Source organism: Chelon labrosus (genome assembly GCF_963514085.1).
Source record: "Chelon labrosus genome assembly, chromosome: 21".
Lineage (NCBI taxonomy): Eukaryota > Metazoa > Chordata > Actinopteri > Mugiliformes > Mugilidae > Chelon > Chelon labrosus.
The window spans coordinates 4,322,839-4,348,363 of record NC_140354.1 but is presented as its reverse complement, the minus strand read 5'-3'; the positions used below and the strand labels follow the sequence as shown (position 1 = coordinate 4,348,363).

The following is a 25,525-nucleotide window of genomic DNA, read 5'->3' as shown; positions in this document are numbered from 1 at the left end:
TTGTTATTCTATTTAGGTCACTGGGTTCTTGGCATGAAATGTGACCAAACAATGTCTGCTGGCTACACTATCTTTTGAGCTTCTATTTGACAAAGGAAGTTTTAGGTCCTCTTCTTTGTGACCACTTCCTGTTCTTTTGATGAGACACTAGGTTTTATCTTGGCTCATATAAATCAGGAACATCTCCAGTCTTTCAACGAAACAAATTCAGAATGAAAAATATTCTTAACTGCCTATACAGATTACTGGTAATCCAAATAACAAAATATTTTCCCAGATATCCTAGTCGGCCAGCTTTCTTAATCTACTAACAGAGTGTTCCTCCTCTAAGGACACATTAAGATATTTACTGTTGCTAGAATACCTCCTATAACGCTGTGTGCCCTCCATCACCATAGGTGGTTTTAAGTGGTGCACCAATGAGTCACGTAATCCTGTAAAGCAGCAGAGCGGGCCGATGGGTAGAGAAAGTGTGAGTGAGTCACTGTTGATGAGTGGGTGGTCAGGTACCAAGGCTCACTTCATGAGCAGAGGAGATAATGACACACCGTCGTCTGTACATCTCCATCCCCGTTTGGGTTTGAAAATAGTCGGCCTCCCCAGCTGTTAGTCATTACGCCCTGTGGTGTACAGGAGGGAGGAGGCTGCGTCTTTCAGCAGACAGATAAAGACAGGAGGGCTTCTCGCCGCGTTTCTCCGCGCTCGCTGCTCTCAAAGTTGCTGCGCGGTTCATTAATCGCAGCGCAGGGTTTTTATAGAGACTACCGTCTTGTGGAGAAACAAGCAGCCAAAATTCACTCCCTTGCTGCGATCCTAATGTTTCACTGTAGTTAATAACTGGAAATGACATTATTTCAGATTGAAAATGATGTATTGGTATTTATGTGCTTTCATAATTGTGTTCCATTCTGTGCGCCTCCCTCGCAAACAAGATCAGAGGTCAGGAGCGCCTTTTTCCATTGCTCCTAATGTCATGCTGACACAAATCCGGATCACCCTGTAGGTTGTTACAACATGTCATCCTGTGTAAAATTACTTAAGCTTTTAGAGTAATTTACTTTCCTCAATTTCCTCAGTATCTCTTAGTAGTTTCGAGTGGCAGGAACTCTGCTGCAGCAGCCCAACTGAACAGCAACAGATTAGCTGAGATTACTCAAATAGCCTATTTTCCCGTACCTGCCTGAGCTGATTGCGACCCCCACGTTTTCCCAGAAACCAAAACTGGAGCAAGTTATATTTCTAAATGTGACCTTAACCTTCGAAGCTGACACAAACAGAGGTGATTATCCTCCACAGTGTGCAGGCTGTGTCTTTTGACTCTGCACAGAGACAAGGCAGAAGTGAGCCAAGAGCAAATAAACTACTGACACATTTACTTGACTAAATGTGCGGATATATTCAGGAAGCAGAGTATTTTCTTTCAGCCTATTTTTTTTCCTTCTTCTTTCCTTTCCTCCCACACTGCCCCCCCTCTGTGCCTCATGAACGTGTCGTGAACGCGCGCGCTAGGCTGCTATTAAATGGGTTGGACGTGGAGGCGCGCTCACAGCGGCTTCTGTGGTTTGGAGAAGCGCATAAAAGTGCTCCAAGCGTCGGCCCGCCGGCGAAACTCTGCCTCTGCTCTCCGTGAGACCGGATCGGACGTGACTGACAGCGGGGGATCGGAACCAGAGCCGGTGACACATTTATGCTTTTTTTTAAAAAAATTGACGAAATCTAAACTGCAAGAGCTCAATACATTTTTTTTTTACTATGTATACTATAGCATGCAGGCGCTGCACGGCTGTTGTTTATGTTATGAGAAATGGGTTAGATATCTTATCTAAGGTTGGCTGCTTGTGTTCGGAAAGACCTAACTGATAATCAGGGTTGAACACTGATCTCTGGAGCCTAAAAATAACCCAATCCATTTCTCGATTGTTTGACAGCAGCTTCTATTGGTGGCTTGCAATGCCATGTATATTAAAACTATACACTGACATTCTGTTTCTTTTTATATGGAATTTCTTCATTTCAAATAGTATTTTAATAGTTTATTTAATGGTATTTAGCCACTCTTGGCCCAATAATAATGTAGTGTGAAGCAGTGAACAGTTTCCTGTGCTAAGGCTTCTAAAATCATTATAAGGGCTCTGCATTGATATTTAAAATAGTAGACTGGAAAACTTAAAAGCACGGTGCTTTACGCTCACTCCTTTCTCGTTCAGCATTCATTGTTTGCCCCCCTACACACACACAGGCACAGCTTGAAGGCGCCCGGCTGGTTCAGAACAGATCCTGACATCCTGCTGAACAACAATCCAAGGTACATGCAGACATCTTGTAAGAGCGCTGGGCTGTTCCTGTGTTAGTTAGTGTGCTCGCTTGCTTACAGGGTTTGCATGGAGCTCAGGTTACGCGGGTTCGTTTCCAACGTTCACTTCTGCTTCAGCAGGGTGACCCTTACTGGGGGCTCCTGTGATTGTAGAAAGTGCTTGATGTGTTTTTATTTTCAGAGATCAGGGAGTTTGTGGATGCTGCCTCCTCTGAGCTGAAAATGCTGCTGGTTGGCTGCTTTGCTCTTCTCATAGGTTTTTCTTACCTTTCAGTTTAGATGTTATTATTATTATTATTATGTGTAATTCTTGTCTTAAATCTACATTTGGTTTTTCTCCACCCTAACCAATTCTATTTGCGCGTTGCTGCTTCCCAGAAAGTCGTCCTATAGCCTCCACCCTACCCTGGCCTGCCTTGCGTGGGATGCTGGAGAGAAGAGCAGGGGTGGAGAGTTGATGCCACTTGGCAGCATTAAGAGGTGTGGCATATAGTCAGTCATGGGGGATTCAATCTTCAACTGCTGTTATGTCCCACCCCGTCCCCCAGGAGAGGAGGAACCCCGCAGGTCCAGACGCACAGAGATCATGGCCTCCCAGTCAGCTCACATCTCCCCGGACAAGCGCTTTCTCATCTTCTTTGACTTCGATGAGACCATCGTGGATGAGACCAGCGACGACATGGTGGTGCAGGCCGCCCCGGGTCAGCAACTGCCCGGCTGGCTGAAGGACACCTACCAGCCCGGCCGCTACAACGAGTACATGCAGCGGGTGCTGGCCTACCTGGCGGAGCAAGGCGTCACCGAGAGCGACATCCGCAGCATCATGGAGAAGCTACCGGCCACCCCCGGCATGATCACCCTCTTCCAGTTCCTACGCACCCGGCCCGCGCAGGACTTTGAGGTGGTGCTCATGTCCGATGCCAACACCTTCTTTATCGAGTCCTGGCTCCGACGCGCCGGAGCCCGACAGCTCTTCCACCGGATCTTCACCAACCCAGCCACCTTCAATAAAGACGGCAGGCTGGTGATGCGGCCCTTCCACTCCCACGACTGCCCGCGGTGCCCCGACAACATGTGCAAGCAGGTGGTGGTCAGGGACTATGTGGCTCGTAGGACGCAGGAGCGTGGCCGCCCTTACCAGAGGGTCTTCTACGTCGGGGACGGAGCCAACGACTTCTGCCCGGCGCTGTCCCTCGGGCCCAGGGACGTGGCCTTCCCGCGGCGGGACTTCCCCATGCACCGGCTGATCACGGAGACCCATGAAGCCATGCCCGGGGAGTTCAAGGCGGTCACGGTGCCATGGGTCAGCGCGGAGGAAGTGGTGCAGCGGCTGAGGAAACTGGTGGCAGAATAGAGGCTCACACAGAGACAGAGAGGGGTTACTAGGGGGCAAACAAGGGTCCAGATGACACTTTAAGTCATGTTCTCAGGTATATAGAACCGGAAATTAATGTTCGAGGCAATAAAATGTTTGCGCTGTCTGTAAACTTATTGTGTTTGTCTGGCGTCCAGCCTACACGTGCCTCAGTCAGCTTCCCACGTTTCAGTCCGGTGGGCAGTTCAGAAACAGAGGCCCAGTCTTACATCAGCAGGTTAATCATTGTGGAGACCTCACCTGTCACCCAAAGACAAATCTCATGTCTTAAATATTTACAAGTACACTAGATCAAGTTTGAGAGCATTTGCGTAACCTTGCCCTTTAGTGGGACATTGAAGTGTTAAACTGGGTCCATGGGAACGTTTGCGTGTGAGAAGGCTACATTTAGCAATATATTTAACAATATAATTGTATTAACCAGCTGACTGGTTTCTTTTGAATAACCATTTTAAGTGTTTTCTACAAACGGCACTTTTTAATTATAAATTATCAAATTATTATTATTATTCTCAGTGAATACAATCAGACTAACACTTGCCATTTGATGGCAACGGGCATTGAAACTAAACTGTATTTTTATCCACATGCTCTTCAGAGACTGTGTCTAATATAGAAATGTATGTTAACAGTGTGTCTGTTTGTTGAACTTGTTTATCAGTCTGTTGTGTCTTTACTGTGTAGGCATGGCCTACTGAAAAGAAAGTATTTTACCACCAGCAGGAATAAAGCCATCAACTGAAACCGTCTGTGTCTGAATGCATTTATCAAACCATCAACATGCACAATTAACATCTATGTCTCTCTGATATCAATAATATTTAGGCTATAGCCATGACAGCACTAGAACATCACGACTTTCTAGGAACACTGCCAGCCCAATCCTCAGTTGAGAATAGTTTTTATAGAATATATGTAATTACGTATAGAATATGTATTTTTTTTTTAGTTTATTGTATTCATAATTCATATTTATAAATATCAACACTAATTAGTTAAATTCGATTTTGATCTCGAGGATCCGTTTGTCGCAATCCAGAGTGTTTAATGCCCTCTAGTGGTTATAAATTGCAAGTGCACGCTTCAAAAGTTTATTGTTGAAGTCTTTACCCGAACATATATTCTGCCTTAACGCTTGCTGCAGTCAGTGCAGTTATACTTAACCACCCATTTAGATTTAAATGGATTAATATATACCATGGCTATATATCATCCACAGTAACACATACACAGACAACCATTCGCTGAACATACTCAAAATAAAACGATCCAAGTCGTAGTTACACATTCAGACAACTGATTGCACCAACTGTACAGTTAGTCCATATATGTTTGGACACTGACACAAGTTTTGTTATTTTAGCTGTTTACCAAAACAATATTCAAGATACAGTTATATAATCAATATGGGCTTAAAGTGCAGACTCTCATCTGTAATTTCAGGGTATTCACCTCCAAACTGGAAGAAGGATTTAGGAATTACAGCTCTTTAATATGTAGCCTCTTTTTTTTTTTTTTTTTAAGGGACTAAAAGTAATTGGACAATTGACACAGAAGCTATTTCATGGGCTGCATGGCCTATTCTTTCGTTAGTTCTTAATCATTTAAGCAGGTAAAAGATCTGGAGTTGTTTCCAGCGGTTGCTGAAGTAAAGGCCTGGCAAAGCATCAAAGGAGGAAACCCAACGTTTGGTGATGTCCATGAGTTCCAGACTTCAGACAGTCATTGCCTGCAATGGATTCTCAATGTAGTATTAAAAAATTAACATTTTATTCACGGTAATGTTAATTTATCCAATTGCTTTTGAGCCCCTTGAAGGAGGAGACTTTGTATAAAAATGGTTGAAATTCCTAAATGTTCACAGGATATTTTTGTTCAACCCCTTGAATTAAACCTGAAGGTCTGCACTTCAGTTGCATCTCCGTTATTTCGTTTCAGATCCATTGTGGTGGCATGGAGAGCCCAAATCACAAAGATTGTGTCACTGTCCAACTATTTCTGGGCCTAATACGAGCATTGACCACAGACATAGCAACCTCAAAAAGCAATGAGACAAACGTAAAGTCCAGGCCGTAGACTGTATAATAGGCATTTATAAAACTTCCGTTAACGGCATTAAAAATGTTTATGTTAAGATTTCAATGAAACATACGGCGATGTGAACACAGAAACAGGAACATTTGTTTCAAATCAGACGTTGGGGCAATGCTTTATCTTATCGCGACACTTGTGCTTTGAAAGATGTCACGTAATGCCTCACATGGGGGCAGTAGAGAGTCTTTAACGCCAAATCCTGACCGCTTTCTTGTCAAATAATAGAAGAAGAAAGCCGGAAGTAGTTTCTCCGTGCGCATGGCGCTATTTCAATAATAATTTATCCTCTGATAATATACAACACTTTTATCCCATTTTGGAATACATTTGCCGGCTGCGCTATAACCAGACACAGGTATGTATGTTTAGCAGCATGCAAGTTATATATCAGTGCAGTTAGCTATCGTTGGCTAATGTTCTACAACAACGTAACTCAAACGTCCATTCATTTCTTTGCTTGTTAGCCGGCTAGCATACTAGCCTTTGACTTGCTCAATGTTCCCAACACAAGAATAACTGTTTATAATCACCCAGAACTTCTCAGTTGTGTCACGTTTTAAGCTTAGCTTTTATGCGGACGGCAAGCATATGTTCGCTTCATACAAAGCTAACTGAACCGTGATTGTTCATGCTGTGCGGCATGCAGTGTTAGCATTAGCCTCAACGGAAACTTAGTTGTCTGTCTTGTGTTATGAATGTTAGCCGTTTAACAAAACAGCTAAAGTCTAATACAGTTAGGAAATCATTTGAGAGACATTATTAGTGTATATTGACTCCCATTAACACCTCTCACCTTTGTCTATGTACTGTAAACCCTGTCGGCTTAGTAAATAGTAAAACGTGTATTAAATTTCTAATATGGTATTTTTTTTTAAGAAGACTCTGTAACTGTCTCATCTGAAATGCTGTGGCAGACATTTGTCACCTACAGTGGATATTATTCATATTTTGCATTTAACAACAAATGTCTCCTCATTTAGTTCTCTGCGAGATGGAGGCTGACTTATATGATGAGTTTGGTAACTACATCGGTCCAGAGCTGGACTCTGACGATGATGAAGATGATCTGGACGCAGAGGACAGAGATGTTGATGAGGTACTCTTCAAATCCATACTTGATACATGATTATTATTATTTTTACACTGTTCTTTAGTTTGTTTATAAAACTCTGTTCTCAGACAAGATCTTTTTTTTTATTTTGTGCAGGGTGACGAGGATGACGATGATGAGCCTGCTGATGCTGATGACGATGTCCCGGGCATGGAGGTGGTGCTGCATGAGGACAAGAAGTACTATCCTACAGCAGAGGAGGTTTATGGGCCGGAGGTGGAAACTATTGTCCAGGAGGAAGACACACAACCTCTCACAGGTTTGACACATTGAAACTGATGTGCAGATTAACAATACATGAGTGCAACTGGTGTTAGTAAGGTGAACCCGAAATTTGTTAAAATTATATTTAACATCACATCTTACTTATTGCATATCCGTAGGTATCTTAACAGTAGATTGAAATTTCCCTCTTCTGCTATACAATTTGAGGCCACTTCTCTTTTCACATTCCTGTTTAAACACTAGCATGTTTTTTCAACTCCTCCTAGAGCCCATCATCAAGCCTGTAAAGAACAAGCGGTTCACTCTGATGGAACAGGAGTTACCTGCCACTGTATACGACATGGAGTGAGTAATCTGTAGTTGCCTGTTTAGGTATTTGTTCTACACATCTGTTTCTTACATGCATTTACAAGTTCTGATATCCCTCCCCTTCCCTGACAGATTTCTTGCAGATCTGATGGACGGTCCAGAGCTGATCCGTAATGTCACCCTCTGTGGTCACCTTCACCATGGCAAGGTTAGAGCCTGCCTTATAGCTGCTTCTGACTCATTCTCTTTTTACTGTGTAAAGCAAGGCTCTTCTCCAGCATTTAGCCAAAAAGAACTTGTGTTCTTCAGGTGAAACATTTAGGAGGAACGCAAGGTTTTGGAGTAAATGCTATAATGTGGTGTCACTTTAGAGTCATCCATGGGGATCTAACCTGTGTGTTTATTTCGTTCAGACCTGTTTTGTGGATTGCCTGATTGAACAGACACACCCAGAAATCAGGAAGAGGGATGATGTGGACGTGAGTGTTTTCTACAGTAATTCGATGTATTTGCTCTATATTTTAACTTAAATTCTGTATATGACAGCAGAGACTAACCTGATCTTTGACTATTTCAGCTCCGGTACACAGACATCCTCTTCACAGAACAGGAGGTGAGTGATTTGATGAAACTGTGAAGTAATATAGCATAGCAGTGATTCCTTAAATAAATTTGGCCATTACAGAACTTAGGATCACAAGAAACTTTATATCAACAACACAACACAGTCTAATTTGGCAAGAAATCGTTACAGTACTTTGATATAATTGTGTTCCTCTTGTTTTTTTTTTAATAGAGAGGAGTTGGCATCAAAAGTACACCTGTCACAATGGTTCTGCCTGACTCCAGAGGAAAATCCTACCTTTTCAACATCATGGATACACCAGGTATTGTATTTTAATTTGAGGCTTAATGCATGTTTTGATATTTTATCAAGAGAATATGTAGAATTGAGAAACTTTTTTTTTGTGTGTCTGTCCCCTCAAAGGCCACGTGAACTTCTCAGATGAGGTCACATCCAGCATGCGGATCTCAGATGGTGTTGTCCTCTTCATCGATGCAGCAGAAGGAGTTAGTCACCTTTTTTTTTTGTTTGTTTGTTTGTTGTTGTTTTTTTTGTTCTCTCAAACCACCACTTCCTGTACACATACAGTATGATTTATTTTTTCATCAAATGTCCATATAACCTAAACCTTTGTATACATCTGTCCAGGTGATGCTAAACACAGAGCGTCTCATCAAACATGCAGTTCAGGAGCGCATGGCCATCACCATCTGCATCAACAAGGTTGATCGGCTCATTGTGGAGCTCAAACTGCCTCCCACAGACGCTTATTATAAACTTCGCCACATTGTGGATGAGGTCAACGGTATGCTCAGGTAATACTGAAACTCCGTCACATTCACACTGCCTTAAATCAAAAGTAAATGTGTTAATATGTTTGTAATGCGTCACAATAAGCCCAACCACAAGCATGAGGTCATTTACCATTTCGCTTGAGTGAAAATAATCTTGTCCCGCAGAGGGCCGTAACAAAGTGTCATGCTTAATAATATCAAAACCAGTCCCCACTGTGGCTGAGCTGCTGAGTATTTGAACTGTTACAGTGAATCTTGTCTGATGGTTGGTGGTTGTGCTCTTACCAGTGTTTTTTGAGATAGGAACCCAACAGAAACTCTAGAGCAGATTCTAAATGTTAACATGACAGTGCTGTTCTCCAGTGTTAAGCAGATTGTTTCTGCACGTATAGACCTATACAGCTAAGTGGCTGGATGCAGCAGTGGTTTGGATCATAACATGAAGGTTCTGGCTTCAAACTTGCAGACCAGCTGGGTTTTTTTTTTTTTTTTTTTAATGAGACTGCATGTTCTCCCTCTATATGCATGTTTATCCTTTCACATAGACATGAATGTCTATCCTAATTAGACTAAATAAATCAGAACTTTTGTCAAATAGTATAGTTTGGTGAAAGCTCAAGTTCTTCATTCATAGATATCATGCTCAGATATGTCTACATCCTATTTAGTTATCAATTGACCACTCTCTCCTTACTGGAGACTCTGTTGTGACAAAATCAGACTTAGCCTAGCTGGTAATCTGTCATTTCTCTTCTCTTTCAGCACATATTCCACAGATGAAAACGTGGTGGTATCCCCTCTCCTTGGAAACGTGTGCTTCGCCAGCTCTCAGTACAGCATCTGTTTCACCCTGGGGTCCTTTGCGAAAATCTACTCGGACACATATGGTGAGCTTGACTCTTCCTCGTACACAGTCACATACTGACTTTATTGCATGCATAGTATAGTTTCTGTTCTATCTTTTCATGCTTGCTTTTGTGTTTGTAGGTGACATCAACTATAATGAGTTTGCAAAGAGGCTCTGGGGAGACATTTATTTCAACCCAAAAACGTGAGTAGCAAGTCTGGATTTTGACAGATGTGATGCCGACTCTCCATCCTCGTCTTTCACCATCCTTTCTTTACACCGATATTCTTGTTTTCTCTAATTCAGTCGCAAGTTCACAAAGAAAGCTCCCAGTAGTAACTCTCAGCGCAGCTTTGTGGAGTTTGTCCTGGAGCCTCTCTACAAGATCCTCTCACAGGTGAGGTTTTTATTTTTTAACAAAGGTATCACAGCTAGCTCAATACCCTCTGTCTCCACTGGGCTCAGACTGAACATAGAAAGCTCAGCACGTAATCGTTACCAAAATCCTGCTTGTGTCTAGGTGGTGGGAGATGTGGACACATCTCTCCCCCGAGTTCTGGATGAGCTGGGAATCCACCTGACCAAGGAGGAACTGAAGCTGAACATTAGACCCCTGCTGAGACTTGTCTGCAACCGCTTCTTTGGAGAGTTCACTGGTACGGCCTCGTTTCTATATTAACAGTTAATTTATTTGTGTTCAATACAAATACTAATAATTTCTTTTCTGCTCATAATTGCAGTTATAGTCCTGTGAGAAATGTTCATGCTCGAGTTAATGTGATGATTGATTTTATACCATATGTTAATATTCCCTCTACAGGCTTTGTGGACATGTGTGTGCAACACGTCCCCTCCCCACAAGATGGCGCCAGGAACAAGATCGAGCACACCTACACTGGAGGTCTGGACTCTGACTTGGGGGAGGCAATGGCAGAGTGTGATCCTGATGTGAGTATAATAGCTTCTAACACGGAGATAACAATACGACTTTCCTTTTCTTCTTTTTCTGATGTCAGTCCCGTCTGCTCACCTCATATCTCTCCTCCTCAGGGTCCTTTGATGTGCCACACCACTAAGATGTACAGCACAGAAGACGGAGTTCAGTTCCATGCGTTTGGCAGGGTGCTGAGCGGGACCATCCAGGCAGGTCAACCTGTAAAGGTTTTAGGAGAGAACTACACACTGGAAGATGAGGAGGACTCCCAGGTCTGCACCGTAGGTCGTCTCTGGATTTCTGTTGCCAGGTATGCTCTTGGGAGTTTGCTTTATTACGTTTTAGGAGTTAGAAATCATCGATTGTTTGATTGTTAAAATTCAAATTATAATCCTTTTACCATTTTAGATACCAAATCGAAGTGAATCGAGTCCCTGCCGGCAACTGGGTTCTCATTGAAGGTTGTGACCAGCCAATCGTCAAGACCGCTACAATCACAGAACCCAGAGGGAATGAAGATGTAATTGATAAATTACAAATACCTCTGAAATATTTTTTTTAAAAATCCCATGGAAGCTAAATTATAGTTTATATTTTCACTCTTCCCCCTAGGCTCAGATTTTCAGACCACTGAAGTTCAACACAGCGTCAGTTATCAAGATTGCAGTGGAGCCAGTCAACCCGTCAGAGCTGCCTAAAATGTTGGACGGACTGAGGAAGGTCAACAAGAGCTACCCCTCCCTCACCACAAAGGTACGCCACTACACAGGTTAACAGGTGTTACATGGCAGTAACTTTTCCAAAAATGTCAGTGATCGGAACGAATAAAAGTTTACCTCCTTTATAAGAATCTAATAACAATCAGGGTGTTGTTAATTATCCGAAATATAACTTGACTTTTTGTGTTTGTCCTCCAGGTGGAGGAGTCTGGAGAGCATGTTATCTTAGGGACAGGGGAGCTTTACCTGGATTGTGTCATGCACGACTTGCGGAAGATGTACTCAGAGATCGACATTAAAGTAATTAGTCTCTTCCTTCATTTGTGCTTTTATAATTATTATTTCATGACTGCAATTTGGCTAAAGACTATTAATCACATAAAGTAACTCAGTTTTGCTCATATTTACCTCTAGGTTGCAGATCCAGTTGTGACTTTCTGTGAAACAGTTGTGGAGACATCATCTCTCAAGTGCTTTGCCGAGACCCCAAACAAAAAGTTCGTATTTACTAATATTTTTAGATACGATGACATGAGTGCAACCTGAGTGAAACTTAGGTTGCTGGTTATGATGACAAAATAAGTGTTAGTTTCTGGTGTTGAATTTGTGCAGTCAGAGTCAGTCCTTCCCTCTGGCTGAGCATCTACCAGAACCAGTGATTGACTCCCATATGATGTGATTGACAGGAACAAGATCACCATGATTGCTGAGCCCCTGGAGAAAGGGTTGGCTGAGGACATTGAGAACGAAGTGGTGCAGATCACATGGAACAGGTATGATGTCAAGGATTGTGGTCACACATAGAAGTAACCTCTAATTAACTGAAGGTGACTTCATGTGTCTTTCATATGAGACGGGCCTCTAGATTTCCCTCATTTCACTTAATCTCTCCATATTTCAGCGCCATTCTGACCAGTCACTCATTTAGCAGTTGATGTATGAGCCGATTCTTAAGAATGATGATTGATCATTTAATCAAATGCTGTCATGAAAGATGATGAAAAATTAGGTTAATTGAAAAAAAGTCATTTAAAAAGTGCATTTATTAGATTTGTGACATGGCTGTTGAATTCATCAGTGCGTTATTTGATTGTGTCACAGCAGTAAGTTACAATTTGAAGTTGAATGACTCATCTGGATCCGTTCAGACCAGCACTTAACATAGCTTCCCGCTCTGTATTGTTTTGTTTGAAGTGGTATTAATATTTCTTGTGTAAGGAAATATTATCACTGCTGTATCTTTATTTAACATATTAATAAATGCATTTCTATGCTTGCATATTTTAGCTAAGTATATGACAGCCTTCTGTGCCGGTGAAAAGTGTGTCCTCATTAAAAGCCCTCCTTGTTATATTGATCACTACACTCCCAGTAACTGAATCATGCACTAAAAGCGTGCATGAATTTTCCCGTCCCTCTGACACAAAGAGCATGCATGAGTGTGTATCTGCTCCAGAGAGGCTTCCTTTCAGTATTTGTGAGGCCATCTGGACCCAGCGGTGCCAGCACAAAGTAGCAATGCCAGAGGGCTCATACTTCACACATCATTATATGAAGGGGAAGGCTGAAATGAAGTACCCTTCCCCTCCCATTAACCCCCCCTGCCCCCGAATCAACCGATCTCCTTAATGTTCCACTTGACGCGCGATGTGAAAACCTCACCTCAACCAGCGGCTGTTCTGTTTCCTCATGACAGGAAGAAGCTGGGAGAGTTCTTCCAGACGAAATACGACTGGGATCTGCTGGCTGCCAGGTCTATCTGGGCCTTCGGACCGGACACCACAGGACCGAACATTCTTGTAGACGACACACTGCCTTCTGAGGTCAGTTTTCTTTAATCAGCCAATCAGGTGAATCAAAGCAGGGTTTGTCTGGAGAAGGGTTTATTTGAGTTTGGTTTTCAGATTGCTTGTTTTGTTGTGTTTCCATGTTGAATGAGTTCAATGATTTAAATTGTTCTGAAGATTTATTTATCTGCTGAACAAATAAGCTCTTAAACCACAGATTGATATGCTTTGTGTTATATAAATTGTAAACTAGTCCATGGTTGCAGAAGACACAAACAGTGCAAAGTTTATAATGAAGAAGAAAACATAAAATCCATTCCAGTTTAACTAAAAGTATGCAACTTGCACATCCATAGTGACCTAACAAACATAACAAGATCTAATGCACTCATTTGCACGTGTGTTTTCGGACGCAGACAAAGTGTTTTATTACGTAACAACATGCTCTGTGTCGTTGACTACAGTATGTTTGCATGGACAGTATTTCTTACTCACGTTTTCGACCATCATATTTTAATGTCACCAACAGAAAACTGGTCCGTCCCTGCAGTTCTGATCAGTTCTGTTTTGCAGCCTCCATGATTCTGTCCTTCCCAGAAACTCAAAGTCACCTGATATTCACCACATGGGGGGCAAAAAAATAAATGTCTTCCAACTCAGAATCATGCACTTGCATCATTATTAGGCACTAATATTTTCCTATTGAAGAGATTATCAAAGGTTTACACCATGCCTCTCTGTCTGATTGAAAGTTCCTTCAGGTCGGCATGTCGTGTCTCATTAGGTGGACATGTGAGGCCTTTATGATCAACATTCTAGTGAAATAGAGTGAATCACTGAAGCTGTGACCTAGTATTCAGAGAAGCAGATTTTGGAGCTCGAGGTAACTGGTTTGAATTCCTTCCATGTCCGCAGCTGAAAACTGTCAAACAGCTTCCCGTGAGCTCACAACGGTGTGGACACATTAATGAGTGGAATGCAGAGGACAAATTTCCTCATGAGATATTAATAAAGGAGAGCAAACAGTATTGGTGTCCATGTAAACACAGTAACCATTCCTGTCTCTGCTTGCGTTACAACTTTAGGTGGACAAGGCGCTGCTTGGCTCAGTCAAAGACAGCATCGTCCAGGGCTTCCAGTGGGGCACCAGGGAAGGACCTCTGTGTGATGAGCGTAAGTTCTCTATTTTTCTCCATTTTTTTTTTTTTTTTTCATCCCTTGAACATGTTGGTTTTACAAAATAAACCTTTGTTCTCTGGACTTCATCCCATGGTGGAATTTCTTCTTTGCCAAAACTTTTTCCTTGGCACAAGAAAACCGCGTTGGCCCTCATCAGCGTCACATTACCGTAACAGAGTCTTTTTTTCTGCCCCCAGCCATCAGGAATGTCAAGTTTAAGATCCTGGACGCAGTCATCGCTCAGGAGCCGCTCCATAGAGGAGGAGGCCAGGTCATCCCTACTGCCAGGAGAGTGGTGTACTCCGCTTTCCTCATGGTGAGATCATTCTCTCCAGCCCTATTCTTCTCCTCATCTGCCATTAGGTCCCCCAGACTTGCCTTTCATCATTTAATGTTCCATTATCTTGATTACAGTGTGGAGTTTTTGCTGATGTGCATCCTTTTTAATTGCAGCGTGATAACATTCCTCTTTGACAGTTTTGGCTTCTTTCCTTTTTGGCTCTTACGCTGCTTTTATCATAAACCCATGGGTCAGCAGTACATGGGCTTGCCATATTGTTTCTCCAGGCATTTGTCCTTGCTTTAATCTATAGTCTCCCTTGTGTCCCAGGCCACTCCGAGGTTGATGGAGCCATATTACTTTGTAGAAGTTCAGGCCCCGGCTGATTGTGTATCTGCTGTCTACACAGTGCTGGCTCGAAGGAGGTTTGTCACTTTCTTTTTCTTGTTCACAACATCAATCAAGACAAAAGTGTTAATGTAGAAAAGCAAAGGAAATATCTGAAACTAAAATGATCCTTATCCATCCTCTATCAGGGGTCATGTCACACAGGACGCACCGATCCCAGGCTCTCCTCTCTACACAATCAAGGCTTTCATCCCCGCCATCGACTCCTTCGGCTTTGAGACGGATCTTCGCACACATACGCAGGGTCAGGCCTTCGCTCTGTCTGTGTTCCATCACTGGCAGGTACGTTTTATAGACACAAAACTGCTTCCCATTTCATATTCTGTCCGTGCGTGAATGCAATATTCAGAGTAGCTCCAGACATTTCTACTTGTTAGAACAACTAACAATGAAATGAAAAGTATTTGTCAAATATTTCATTGATAGGCTATTGACAATGAGTAAAACAAAAAGATACTTAATACCTCCATACAATAAGATTTAGAAGTGTGCACCAGGGATTCATTTACAGGTCAGCTCGTATTGGGTTTTATTGAAACTGAAGCTGTTGTTACCACTCACCTGCCTGCATACTTACTATCACTTTATTAACCCTAACAGATCCAGATTCAGGAATTACACAGAGAATATTAAATAAATCAGAATCAAACTTTCCTCCAAAATTTAAGTTTTCAGAAGGGATTCAGTGTTTTTTACAAGCCTTTTTGTCCGATCGGAGCCACCATACAAGTGTTATCGCTCATAATGGCTTCTTAGAAGCGGTTCGATCATGGAAATCGATGGTAGTCTTTATATTCTGTGCTTCCAACTGGACCACTGACATCCTGACATAAAGCTCCTATCAGTCGGTGAAACCCTAGTTGATCATTATGTTTTCTCAGTATTGGTTTTAATACTTACTTTTCCTATTTTAAAGAAATGACCCAAAGAAATAGACACACAAAATAATCTATTTTGCAGATCTTATTGCAGACTTCTGCTTTCTTTACCATTCGACGGATTAAAAAAAATCTGTCGTGACTTGCAGACACCTTTAAAGGGGATTTGTTGTCCTTCTGACACCGACTCCAATGCACAAATACCGTCACACGTTAACTTAACGTGCAGACACACATGAAGCAGTGGCAGCCCGTGCATCAGAGCGACCAGCCTCACGCACATGTCTGCTACTCTGGCAAAACTGCTTTTGATGTGGAGTAGAGTGGAGTGTCGAGTCATTATGTTTTAAGTAGATCGTGGCTGCCCGGGTCTCAGTCGCCCTTGTCTGACATGTGTTTGTGTCTGCACTCTGCAGAGCTGTGTCAGTGAAAATTTACTGCACTTAGGCCGCATTAATTCTTCACTGCAAAGGCATTAATCTGTAAGGAAAGAAAGGCTCTCAGTGGAAATATTTAATATTTCTTATCCTCCTAACTTCCATTTTCACCTAGAGGGGACAAAATACAAGTGTTTATCAAGATAGTAGACGTGAATTATTCATCTGCATGCTTGTTCGAACACCACAGGAAAAAGAATGGTGCACCTTTTTGGACTTCTGAATCATTCGTCTTAATTCAAAGCAGCTACAAGATTTCCCCTGGGATAGTTCATGATTTTTTATTTATTTTTTGTTGACATCAGCAGGAATATGACAGTCTTGACGCCCCATCTTTATGCTGCCCAGTGTGGTGATTTATATACCCTTTTCCCAGAAGACTCTCTTGGGATCTAACACCAATCACTGTGGCCATCTATCCTTTAAATTATTCTTTAGAGGGCAGCCACAGTCTTCACCAGATACAATCAACACCCTGGACCACCTCCTCCTTCTCTTCTCTGGTCTTTGACAGAAATGATTCCTGCCTGCACATATCGATTTATCTGCCCTACATATTAAGAATAACACAGGAGTCCCTGAACTGTGTTGTTGTCCTGTTAAACTCAAGAGGCTGTATTGTGCTTGCCTTATTAGGTCTATCCTGTGCTGCCAGTATTGGAATGCTAACAGGATGGTGTTGAGTTACCGCTGTTAGCAGCTCTCATCCATCTCTTGATTGGACCTCAGCCACTCCATTGATTAGTTTTGCCCTTTTCCTCCAGTTTTAATGTTTCCCCGATGCTTGGAAAGACTTATTTAATTCTCTCTATCCTACTTATTTAAAATTAAACATTCCTAACAACTCTTTTTCTCTTCACATTTAAGTCATATATCATATATTCAGGTCACTATGTGAAGGCCACGCCAAAAGCTCCTCAATGAATGATTTTAAAACCGCCTTGAACTGCTCACTTTGCAATGACACTGTGTTTGTCACGAACTGAAGCAGTGGCAGTAGTTGCACGCTGCTTTTTCCATCACGATGATGGACGCACTCCTGACTCAGTAACGGCGAGACAGAGTTGCAGCTCTATCAGATATTTAATGAAAGGTTGAAGCCCCCGCCAAAAGTGTCCGCTCAGCTTGTTAACGCTCAAAGTTTGATGCGTTTCATGTTGTCAGGTTGTTCATAGCCGAATACAAATGGAAAGAATTCCTCTGTCGACCAGTCATAAACACCTGCGTTTCCTTCCAGATTGTGCCCGGTGACCCCCTGGACAAGAGTATTGTGATCAGGCCTCTGGAGCCTCAGCCTGCCCCACATCTAGCCAGAGAGTTCATGATCAAGACCCGAAGGCGCAAGGTGAGTCTTTTCATCCTCTTGTTTATCCCTGCAGTTTTTGTACTTTTTTTTCCACGACTAACACGTGTCGCTCTGCAGGGTCTGAGCGAAGATGTGAGCATCAGCAAGTTCTTCGACGATCCTATGTTGTTGGAGCTGGCGAAACAAGACGTGGTGCTTAACTACCCCATGTGAGACCATAACCAACACCTCCACTAGTCAGTCGACAAAAAACCCAACTTTTTTTTTTTTTTTTAATGCTATGATCTTACCAGAATGAAAAAAGCTTTTTTCATAGATACATGTTACACAGTCATTGTTCTAGATCTCCATTGACTTGTTATGCTGGATCCCATGAATTAATCATTGGACTGATAGGAAACATGGAGGTTTTGCTCTACATCTATAGAGCAGAAATTGTCAAACAAGCAGAAGTTTTTTGCTTCTCATGTTTTCTTTTGTATTTTTACCTTTTTATATGTACAAATTATCATTGTTTTTGTAGAATAAGATAACATGGAAGTCTGAAAAGACATTGGATGTTTGATCTGGTGTATGTCTGAATAAAAGATGTGTGTAATTCAAAGACAGGTGTTCTGTGCTTTCCAACGCCACAGTCATTTTACAGTGATGCATGTATAACTGTTGGGTGAGGAGTTTGAGTGTAGCCGACTCATTTCTGGGTCCTGAGGTTTGAGAGTAGTGCCAAGTTGGACCTTTGCAGGATGGTTTGAGTGATTAGCGTGTCTGTTTGCGAGGCTGTGTGGGAGGTGACTGACGGACAGGCTGCAGGATGGTTGGAGGCAGCCAGAGAAGAAGCAAAGGTTAAAATCACATGGCAGACTAAAATGGTGAAAAAAGAAAGTAAGGGTGCAGCATTACAAGAAGACAAGTGTTATTAAATTAAATGCACTTTCTTAATCTTTTGAGTCGGTGCAGAAAAACAGAATCCAAGGACTTCTGCTCAACAGATGACCTCTTTCTCAGGATAACTCGGCAGTTGTTAGGGTGCACGTACAGATATTTGTCTCCTGAACCTTTTTATCATATGAAAACATTTTTGATTTTGTAGGTAAAAAATGTGTCCCACGTTTCCTGTGTGATTCAGTTTCAGAGCTTGTAACTCAACATGAAGGAAACCTTATTTCACGTGCTTGTTCAAAGACGCATAATATTAAAGCGATACTCCTGTCAGAGTCTTCTTTTCCCCCATTTCAGCAGTGAAGAATTCATTTGACAGGCAGTTTCTGCTGTGAAATTCAACTGACATGATGTGAGCCATGCTTCGTGGGGAAAGAAGAAACTTTGAATCCTACATGCTAGGTGACGGTGAGTATTTGAGCTCAAAATGCTACATAAAGCGGTGTTAAACTCCATACACGAGTCCTGTCACACCTTGAGAAGACTTTGGTGTCTGAACAGCTCAGTCCTTCATCACTCACCACTGACAATCCCCCAAACGGTCCTGGAGGTGGTGGACATGTGGAAGGTTAGCGCTGCAACGGGAAAAGTCAAAAATGGCTTGAGCTGCTTTTGACATTTGGACTGAATGTCACTCCTGTCCAGCGAGACAAGTGATTTATTATTTATTTAGGCAGGTAGTGATTTGGGAAGATCTGGCCTTTTCTGATGCTTCAGGGAAGGAGAAATAAAGACATTGAAGACTTTGCGATGATGAAGTCGCCGATAAGAAGTCGAGAGATGTCACTTTTTCTCATTGGGGTGTAAACATGCAGGTCTTTCAGGCTCTGTTGTGAATGTGATCAACTAAGCGTGCGCTCAGACATGGTCCCATCACTCCTCCCTTGTGCTGGCGTGAGCCCAGATTGTGCCTGGCCGCGGGCACCGAGACGGATGGCAGATCTTGCCGGTCTGAACACAGGGCCCGGAGCCCTTGTTACAATCTGTGGTCCCCGTGCTAAATATAGACTCTTCCGTGTTACAGGCCGGGCTTGGGGCACCTTCCTCCTGCAAGGCCAGACCACTTCCTTTGCAACTCCATCTGCTCCGAACCACCTCGTCAGTCACCTTTTCCTGTAAAGAATCTGTCCTCTGCTCTGACTTTAAGCTCATCTTGTCGCGTCTTTCTGCACCTACACCGCTCTGCCTCTGCCACGTGCCCATGACTCAATCACACTTGTCTCTTCCTGCTAACGTCAAGAGCAAATCTTTCCCTCTATAAGATCCAGCAAAAGGGTGGCAGCTATAGGCACGGAGTTCAAATCTACTTATAGCTAAGACACAATCATCTTTGGATCTATGGGATGAAGATGGTGAGGTCTGAGTCAGCCTTCAATCAATGTCATGCACAAAACAATTACAAAGAGGCCTAAATGCAACCTGAAGAGAAATAAAACACAAACTGGACATTGAACAGAAAATACTAAAAACTACAAAATCTGTCAGTTTCATTGTTTGCACATTGTGTCACTTTCAGTCTTTGTAAGAAGGGTGAGTGGCCTTTCACATGTCTGTGTCCAGGGGCCTGTTTACTCATTATCTGTCCATGCCGGAGGATATTTGTGGCTAAAAATAGCAACTGCATGTTAAAGTCGGTTATTAAAAACAGAAACAATGTAAGCATTTATAGTACACGGTTTATAATTAGCAAGAACCAGGCCTTTAAATTTGAGTGACACTTCGCTTATTTTCCAAATGAGCTCCTCCATCTTTAAAACTATCCCCCAATCTGGACCCACAAATGTCTCGAGCGTATACTCTCATTCTCCATTCGCCAAAGAGCATTCTATAGCCTCTGATTTCTACCTCCCAGCAGGTCTGCGACAATTTAAAGTCTGGCAAGGTCGTGGATGTGAGCAGGCGCACGCCAAAACCAACCACATGACCCCGTGACTCCTGCAGCCCACGGCACCTGAAGGACCTACAGTACTGAATCACTCCCTAATCACCGAGCTCAGAGGATCCAGAGCTTAGTCGATGTTTAACTCACAGACTAATTGAGGCCGCACATGCGTGCGTGTTTGGAGAATCAGAGGGAGGGTGGACGCATTTGTGAGCGAGCCCCCCGTTAGAACAATCAAGCTGCAAACTTGAAGCAACTAGCTCTTTTAATTTGCCAAATGAGCCATGTGTGTTTCCTCTGCTCGAGGCCTTCCACGAAAAGCAGATTGAGACCAGACGTGGGCCCTCACACATTGGTTGACAAGCGGTAAAGCACCTTGGAACAGGCCAAATCATTCCACTAATTTCTCAATAGGAAGCTCTTTCCAGGGTACGGAATCTCAGACATCATCTGCAGAAGGATCCGTTTTTGTTCCCGGTCCTTTCCTTTGGAACATGGTTTGCGGCCCGGTGGTAAATTTTTGTCATGGGTCGTCAAATTGTGTCAGTTCGTTTTCCGTCCAGCAGACTAATCTCATCAAATCTCAGGAAGAATAAGGTCCTACAGTCCTGCCTTTTTGATATAGCCACAAACGCAAATAAACCAAAGTCTATTTAGTTCTAATTTAAATGTTCTTTGTCTGCATTATAGCTTAATGTGCTTTTTCTGTCTATATATGTTGTTACGGTATCCATTTGATCTTATTTCTTACCTTCTGAGCAGCATGTTAAGTTGCCTTTCTTTCAAAAGCTTCAACAGAAACACAGTTCCCCTCCGCCTCCCTGTCTGGCTTTGTATAAAATGCCTCTTGACTGTTGTAACTATTTTAAATCATAATGTCAACTATTTGCAATTGAGGATAAATAATATGAAACAAGTAATTTATCAGATACTAAACACAAAATCCAAGAATCCCTCATATGTGACGTTGACTCACACATGATTGATATAAACATGATACCATTATAAGACATTAAGTGTGACATATAAATATCAGCCCTCTCAAAAGCTGCGCGATGTAAGCTACACAAACAGACTGAAGCCATGTTTAAAAAAAGGCTTAACTGCCCTTTTCTCTCAGGCAGATGTTTATGGACCCGAGATGTGTGACCTGCCGGGCGCGCGCACCGCCAAAGACGCGGACGCGCAACATCACTGCTTCGCTGCTCTCCCGCAAAGACTGGTCGCCAGGCTTTCACTCAGAGAATCCAGCTGTCACTCACCGAGAGCCCGTGTCAGACCGTAGGTGGCACACGGTCCGGAGCCCGGTCCTGATAAATACGAGACAAGGACACCGCTGGATGTAGGTGGACCTCCGGTGATCAACAGATCGGCAACTCAGCTTATCACTCCTCCTGCGAAGACGAACACGATGAGGGACCCGAAAGACAACGCCGGAGCCAACTGGCACATGTGAGCTTCTGACATACTGTATTTATTACCAAATTTCCGAGCCACACACAGAGATATGAACACACTAGCTCTCCAGATTCGGGTTTAATCCGCCGATTCAAGTGTTCTTGGCACTGGAGTAGGTTCGGTCCGTGCCAAAATGACCAGACTATTGTCTAGCATCGCTGTAACGGAATGGGCCCGCAGGAATTTTGGCACCGGTTTTACGCAGCAGACCACATAGTTTAATCGACGTACCTCCGACCGAAGACAGAGTAGTGCGGCTGCCATGGACAAAGGGTGCTCACACACCTCGTAGTGATGCTATGAGATAGAAATCGAAACCCTCCAGTGAAACATCCTCCTGGTTCCTCCCGAGAAGTGGAGCAGATAATCAACGGCGGGATTCAAGTTTGGACCCCACCAAGTCCAAAACGACGTTCCCTTCCAAACAACAGGACCATCTTATACCTTAAAGCATCTTCACAGACTCGCATAGCGGTAAGAATCTGTCTTAATGTGCATTCATCTGGTGGAATTTATTTCCATCCTTGTTCCTAATATGGCTAATCTAACCCTGGAGGGAGTGGGAGTCGGGGGTCACAGAGGCATCATTTGGCACCGTAACGCACAGACGACGGTTGCATCTTTGTGGCTCATTTCCGTTTTAATTTGCGCCGAATCTTCTCGATTTAATTTTACCAGTCTGTTTTTATATTTTTTTTTATTTTTTGCTTTTATAACACGACAGTCAAGGCCGAGATGTGAGCAACAAGGCATCAACTTCTTTGAACAGGCGTGCTTTTTGGGGAGGGAGCCGCGACGGGCGCGTCTAATTGACACGAGCAGCTAATTTGGAGTCACATATCTGGAGTCTCATCAGCGGGAAAGCAGAAGCATTAAAATAAATAAATAAATAAATAAAATAATCCACGTTGACCAGGTTTCGAGTCTCCAAATCTTTTGTTCTCAAACCATTTCAGCAGGGATATTTTGTGGATGGGCGGTGCATGGATTCTCCTCAGGGTTTGGTTAAATCCTGCAGGAGCTGTACAGATTAGCGCATGGAGATTTCATAATGACTTTATTGGTAAACTCTTGAGGTTAATTATTAATGAATATTTTTCCACAAGCGCTGAAATGCATTTTTAGTTTCAGGCCCTTTGCGTGGTTTTAATAGAGGAATTCTGGCTGACGTGATTAAAAAGCACAATGTTGATGATGAATTAGGATGCAGCTGCTAATTGCAGCAGCAGTGTTTATTTAAATAAAGCAGCTTAATAAATGGCCCTAAACTAAATAGATTCTAAAAAAGAATACAACAATATGACATGATTTACCATTCCAGGTATAAATAATTGCTTAACTGTGCAACTGTGTATAAATAAACCCTTAGGATTTTATTTATCCATTTGTGCCGGTGCTCTACTGCAGCTCTAAACTGTTTACCATAGCATTTGGTAATTATTGCTTTGACAGCTCTTCCACACATCCGTTTCCTGATAATCTATTAACATGAGAGGTCAGCATTTGGAAAGAAACATTCCCACTCCTCAAAGCGGTTAACCTGTGCAGCAAGCCCTGCAACCCCGCGTTACTCTCCCCGGTGAGGAAGGCTTTCATTGTGCTGTGATGTGTTTGAAATATGCCACGCCGGTTTCTGTGCCTGGCATTCGTCAATGCCACACCAGCAATAGATCAAATACGAGCCACGATAATGAGTTCCTTCCCAGTGCTCCAAAAATTCACCGCGAGAGTTGTTGTGATGAATTTGGGATATTGCCAGATCAAGGAAGCTTAGTGGTGGTGAGTTATGACTGCTTTCTATATAACATATGAATGCCATGTATTTATTCAGAATTGATTCTTTGGGGAGCTGCCAAAAGACGCATATCAACCTCCATTTGCCCTTCATTCGTTCCTCCTTATTTCCATAAAATAAATGCAGTTTGATCATTAATATTTGTCATATGTGAAACCATTATAAAAGCAGTCCATCTCTGCTGCTGCTGCTGCTGGTTGATACTCCTCCCACCTTGTTCCCCTCAACTACCACCCCACCATGAACCATTATTTCACTCCCTGTGCATTGTGGAAGGACGTATGGGAGGAGGGGAAGTGGACCCCTGTGCACGCCAGCACCGAGAAAGAGAGAGAGAGAGGGAGAGAGAGAGAGAGAGAGAGATGAGGAGCAGATTCTGTTTGGCAGCAAGGAAATGCCCCTTCACTTCCCTTAGCACCATGACGAACGTGCTCCTGTCCTCTTTTTATTTAAAAAACAGTGTTGTTCCACCACTGGAGACTATGCTACCAAAAAAACTCATGACCTGGCAGATATAAGTGATAAATTGTGCATGGATGTTTATTAAATGATCAGAAGACGGCCTAGAAAAAGCGGAGAAATGTCACGTAGCTCCTTATATGTCTGGTAAGTTGATTTATACATATATACATATCCAATAGATTTGTAAACACCAAAAAAAAAAGGGCAGCTGTGTTTCTTTAGTGATGCCAAGGAATTTTAAAGGCAACCCAAAAAAAGATAAGGATTAAATTAAATAGCAACACTGACAAAACTGGCTGTCAAATGTCGTGATTTGCAAATTGCATGATTTGCAAGCCTGAAATTTAAAGCATAGACTAAATGCTGAAAATTTAATAAAAAAAAAAAAATCATAAATGCTGGAGGAGGATTTAAAATGTCAAATATTTAAAAAATAAGTAAGAAAATGGGCTCAAAACATCACAAGATAATGCGTCGTCTGTGTTTTGATTTCACTGTTGTGCACGTGGAAGTAGTGTTTTACTGTTGGAGCTGGTGGAGATGAAGTTGGATTATAAAGTGTTACACATGTTAAGGTCTATGCAACATGTTTTTTTAGCCTACATGGTTTATGTACAAAAGTTACTAAAGCTGTGAGACATTTAAAAAAAACAACAAAAAAAAACAGGATTTCCTCTTAACAGAACATAGCACTAAAACCAAACTATTCAGGTAAAGTGCAGAACATAAAACTTTAGGACGATTCAGGTTAACGCAGTCACATTAATACCACTGTAAAAGACAGGCTGAAAATCTTAAGGATGTTAGCATCGTTCAAAATGACTTTACACAAGAAAAAATAGCTTTTGTTAATGTCTTGAAATATTCTCATTGCCCCCATCCCTACCGCTCTGCACAGTACAGCGCTTCCAGATACTTCTGCTTTAATGCCCTGCCATTGAATACGTAATGGCCTGGCTATATATGGAAAATCAATATTGCCATAGATTGTAGAATTTATTAGCCTCTTCCTCTTTCAATTTACAGTTAAAAGCTTGAATATTACTCCTGGGGGTTATAATCCCTGATGGTACATTAAACTGATGACGTAACCTTTCAAAGACTTTTGAAGAGCACTATATGCACTATGTAGTAAAATGTTGCACACTGCCACGCTAACGTGAAATTGCACAAACTGCTTAAATTTAAATGTCAATACTAAACTGTCAATTTATTCTGAAACAGTCGGCATAAACTCTGTCACCCTGAGCCAGAAGTAAATATTACAGTGACATAAGTTATAGATGGTAGTTTGAATCCCCAAAACTCCTCATTTAATACAGTGATAAAAATGTGTTTAATATCTAAACACTGCTCCAATATTATCTGATCAGATTATCTCTATTGTACTATTATTTGCGCGTTTTTACGTTAATCGCTTGCAGTTG

The 25,525-nt window shown here is 42.3% G+C and overlaps 2 protein-coding genes across 6 annotated transcripts; both read left to right on the top strand.

Moving 5' to 3' along the window:
* The first annotated feature begins 1,540 nt into the window (after window positions 1–1,540).
* On the top strand, window positions 1,541–4,499 carry phospho1 (phosphoethanolamine/phosphocholine phosphatase 1). 5 transcript variants are annotated; one of them, XM_084569905.1, is made up of 3 exons: window positions 1,541–1,676; window positions 2,240–2,305; window positions 2,693–4,499. In XM_084569905.1, exon 3 carries the CDS (start codon window positions 2,814–2,816, stop codon window positions 3,666–3,668), a length of 855 nt encoding a protein of 284 aa, XP_084426031.1. In that variant the 5' UTR covers window positions 1,541–1,676; window positions 2,240–2,305; window positions 2,693–2,813; the 3' UTR covers window positions 3,669–4,499. The 5 variants fall into 5 exon arrangements, with proteins under 5 accessions (XP_084426031.1, XP_084426035.1, XP_084426033.1 ...); XM_084569908.1 differs by having other exon boundaries at window positions 1,542–1,676; window positions 2,863–4,499; XM_084569909.1 differs by lacking the exon at window positions 2,240–2,305 and having other exon boundaries at window positions 2,863–4,499.
* Window positions 4,500–6,009: 1,510 nt separating this feature from the next.
* On the top strand, window positions 6,010–19,172 carry eftud2 (elongation factor Tu GTP binding domain containing 2). Its single transcript, XM_084571218.1, has 28 exons — window positions 6,010–6,138; window positions 6,764–6,879; window positions 6,991–7,153; window positions 7,386–7,464; window positions 7,561–7,636; window positions 7,842–7,907; window positions 8,006–8,041; window positions 8,225–8,315; window positions 8,417–8,499; window positions 8,642–8,808; window positions 9,550–9,674; window positions 9,775–9,838; window positions 9,941–10,031; window positions 10,155–10,290; window positions 10,455–10,582; window positions 10,685–10,878; window positions 10,977–11,088; window positions 11,181–11,321; window positions 11,486–11,587; window positions 11,702–11,784; window positions 11,974–12,060; window positions 12,984–13,110; window positions 14,160–14,247; window positions 14,451–14,569; window positions 14,864–14,958; window positions 15,070–15,223; window positions 17,494–17,601; window positions 17,680–19,172. The coding sequence occupies exons 2-28, from the start codon at window positions 6,775–6,777 to the stop codon at window positions 17,773–17,775; spliced, it is 2,916 nt and encodes a 971-aa protein (XP_084427344.1). The 5' UTR covers window positions 6,010–6,138; window positions 6,764–6,774; the 3' UTR covers window positions 17,776–19,172.
* The last annotated feature ends 6,353 nt before the right edge of the window (window positions 19,173–25,525 follow it).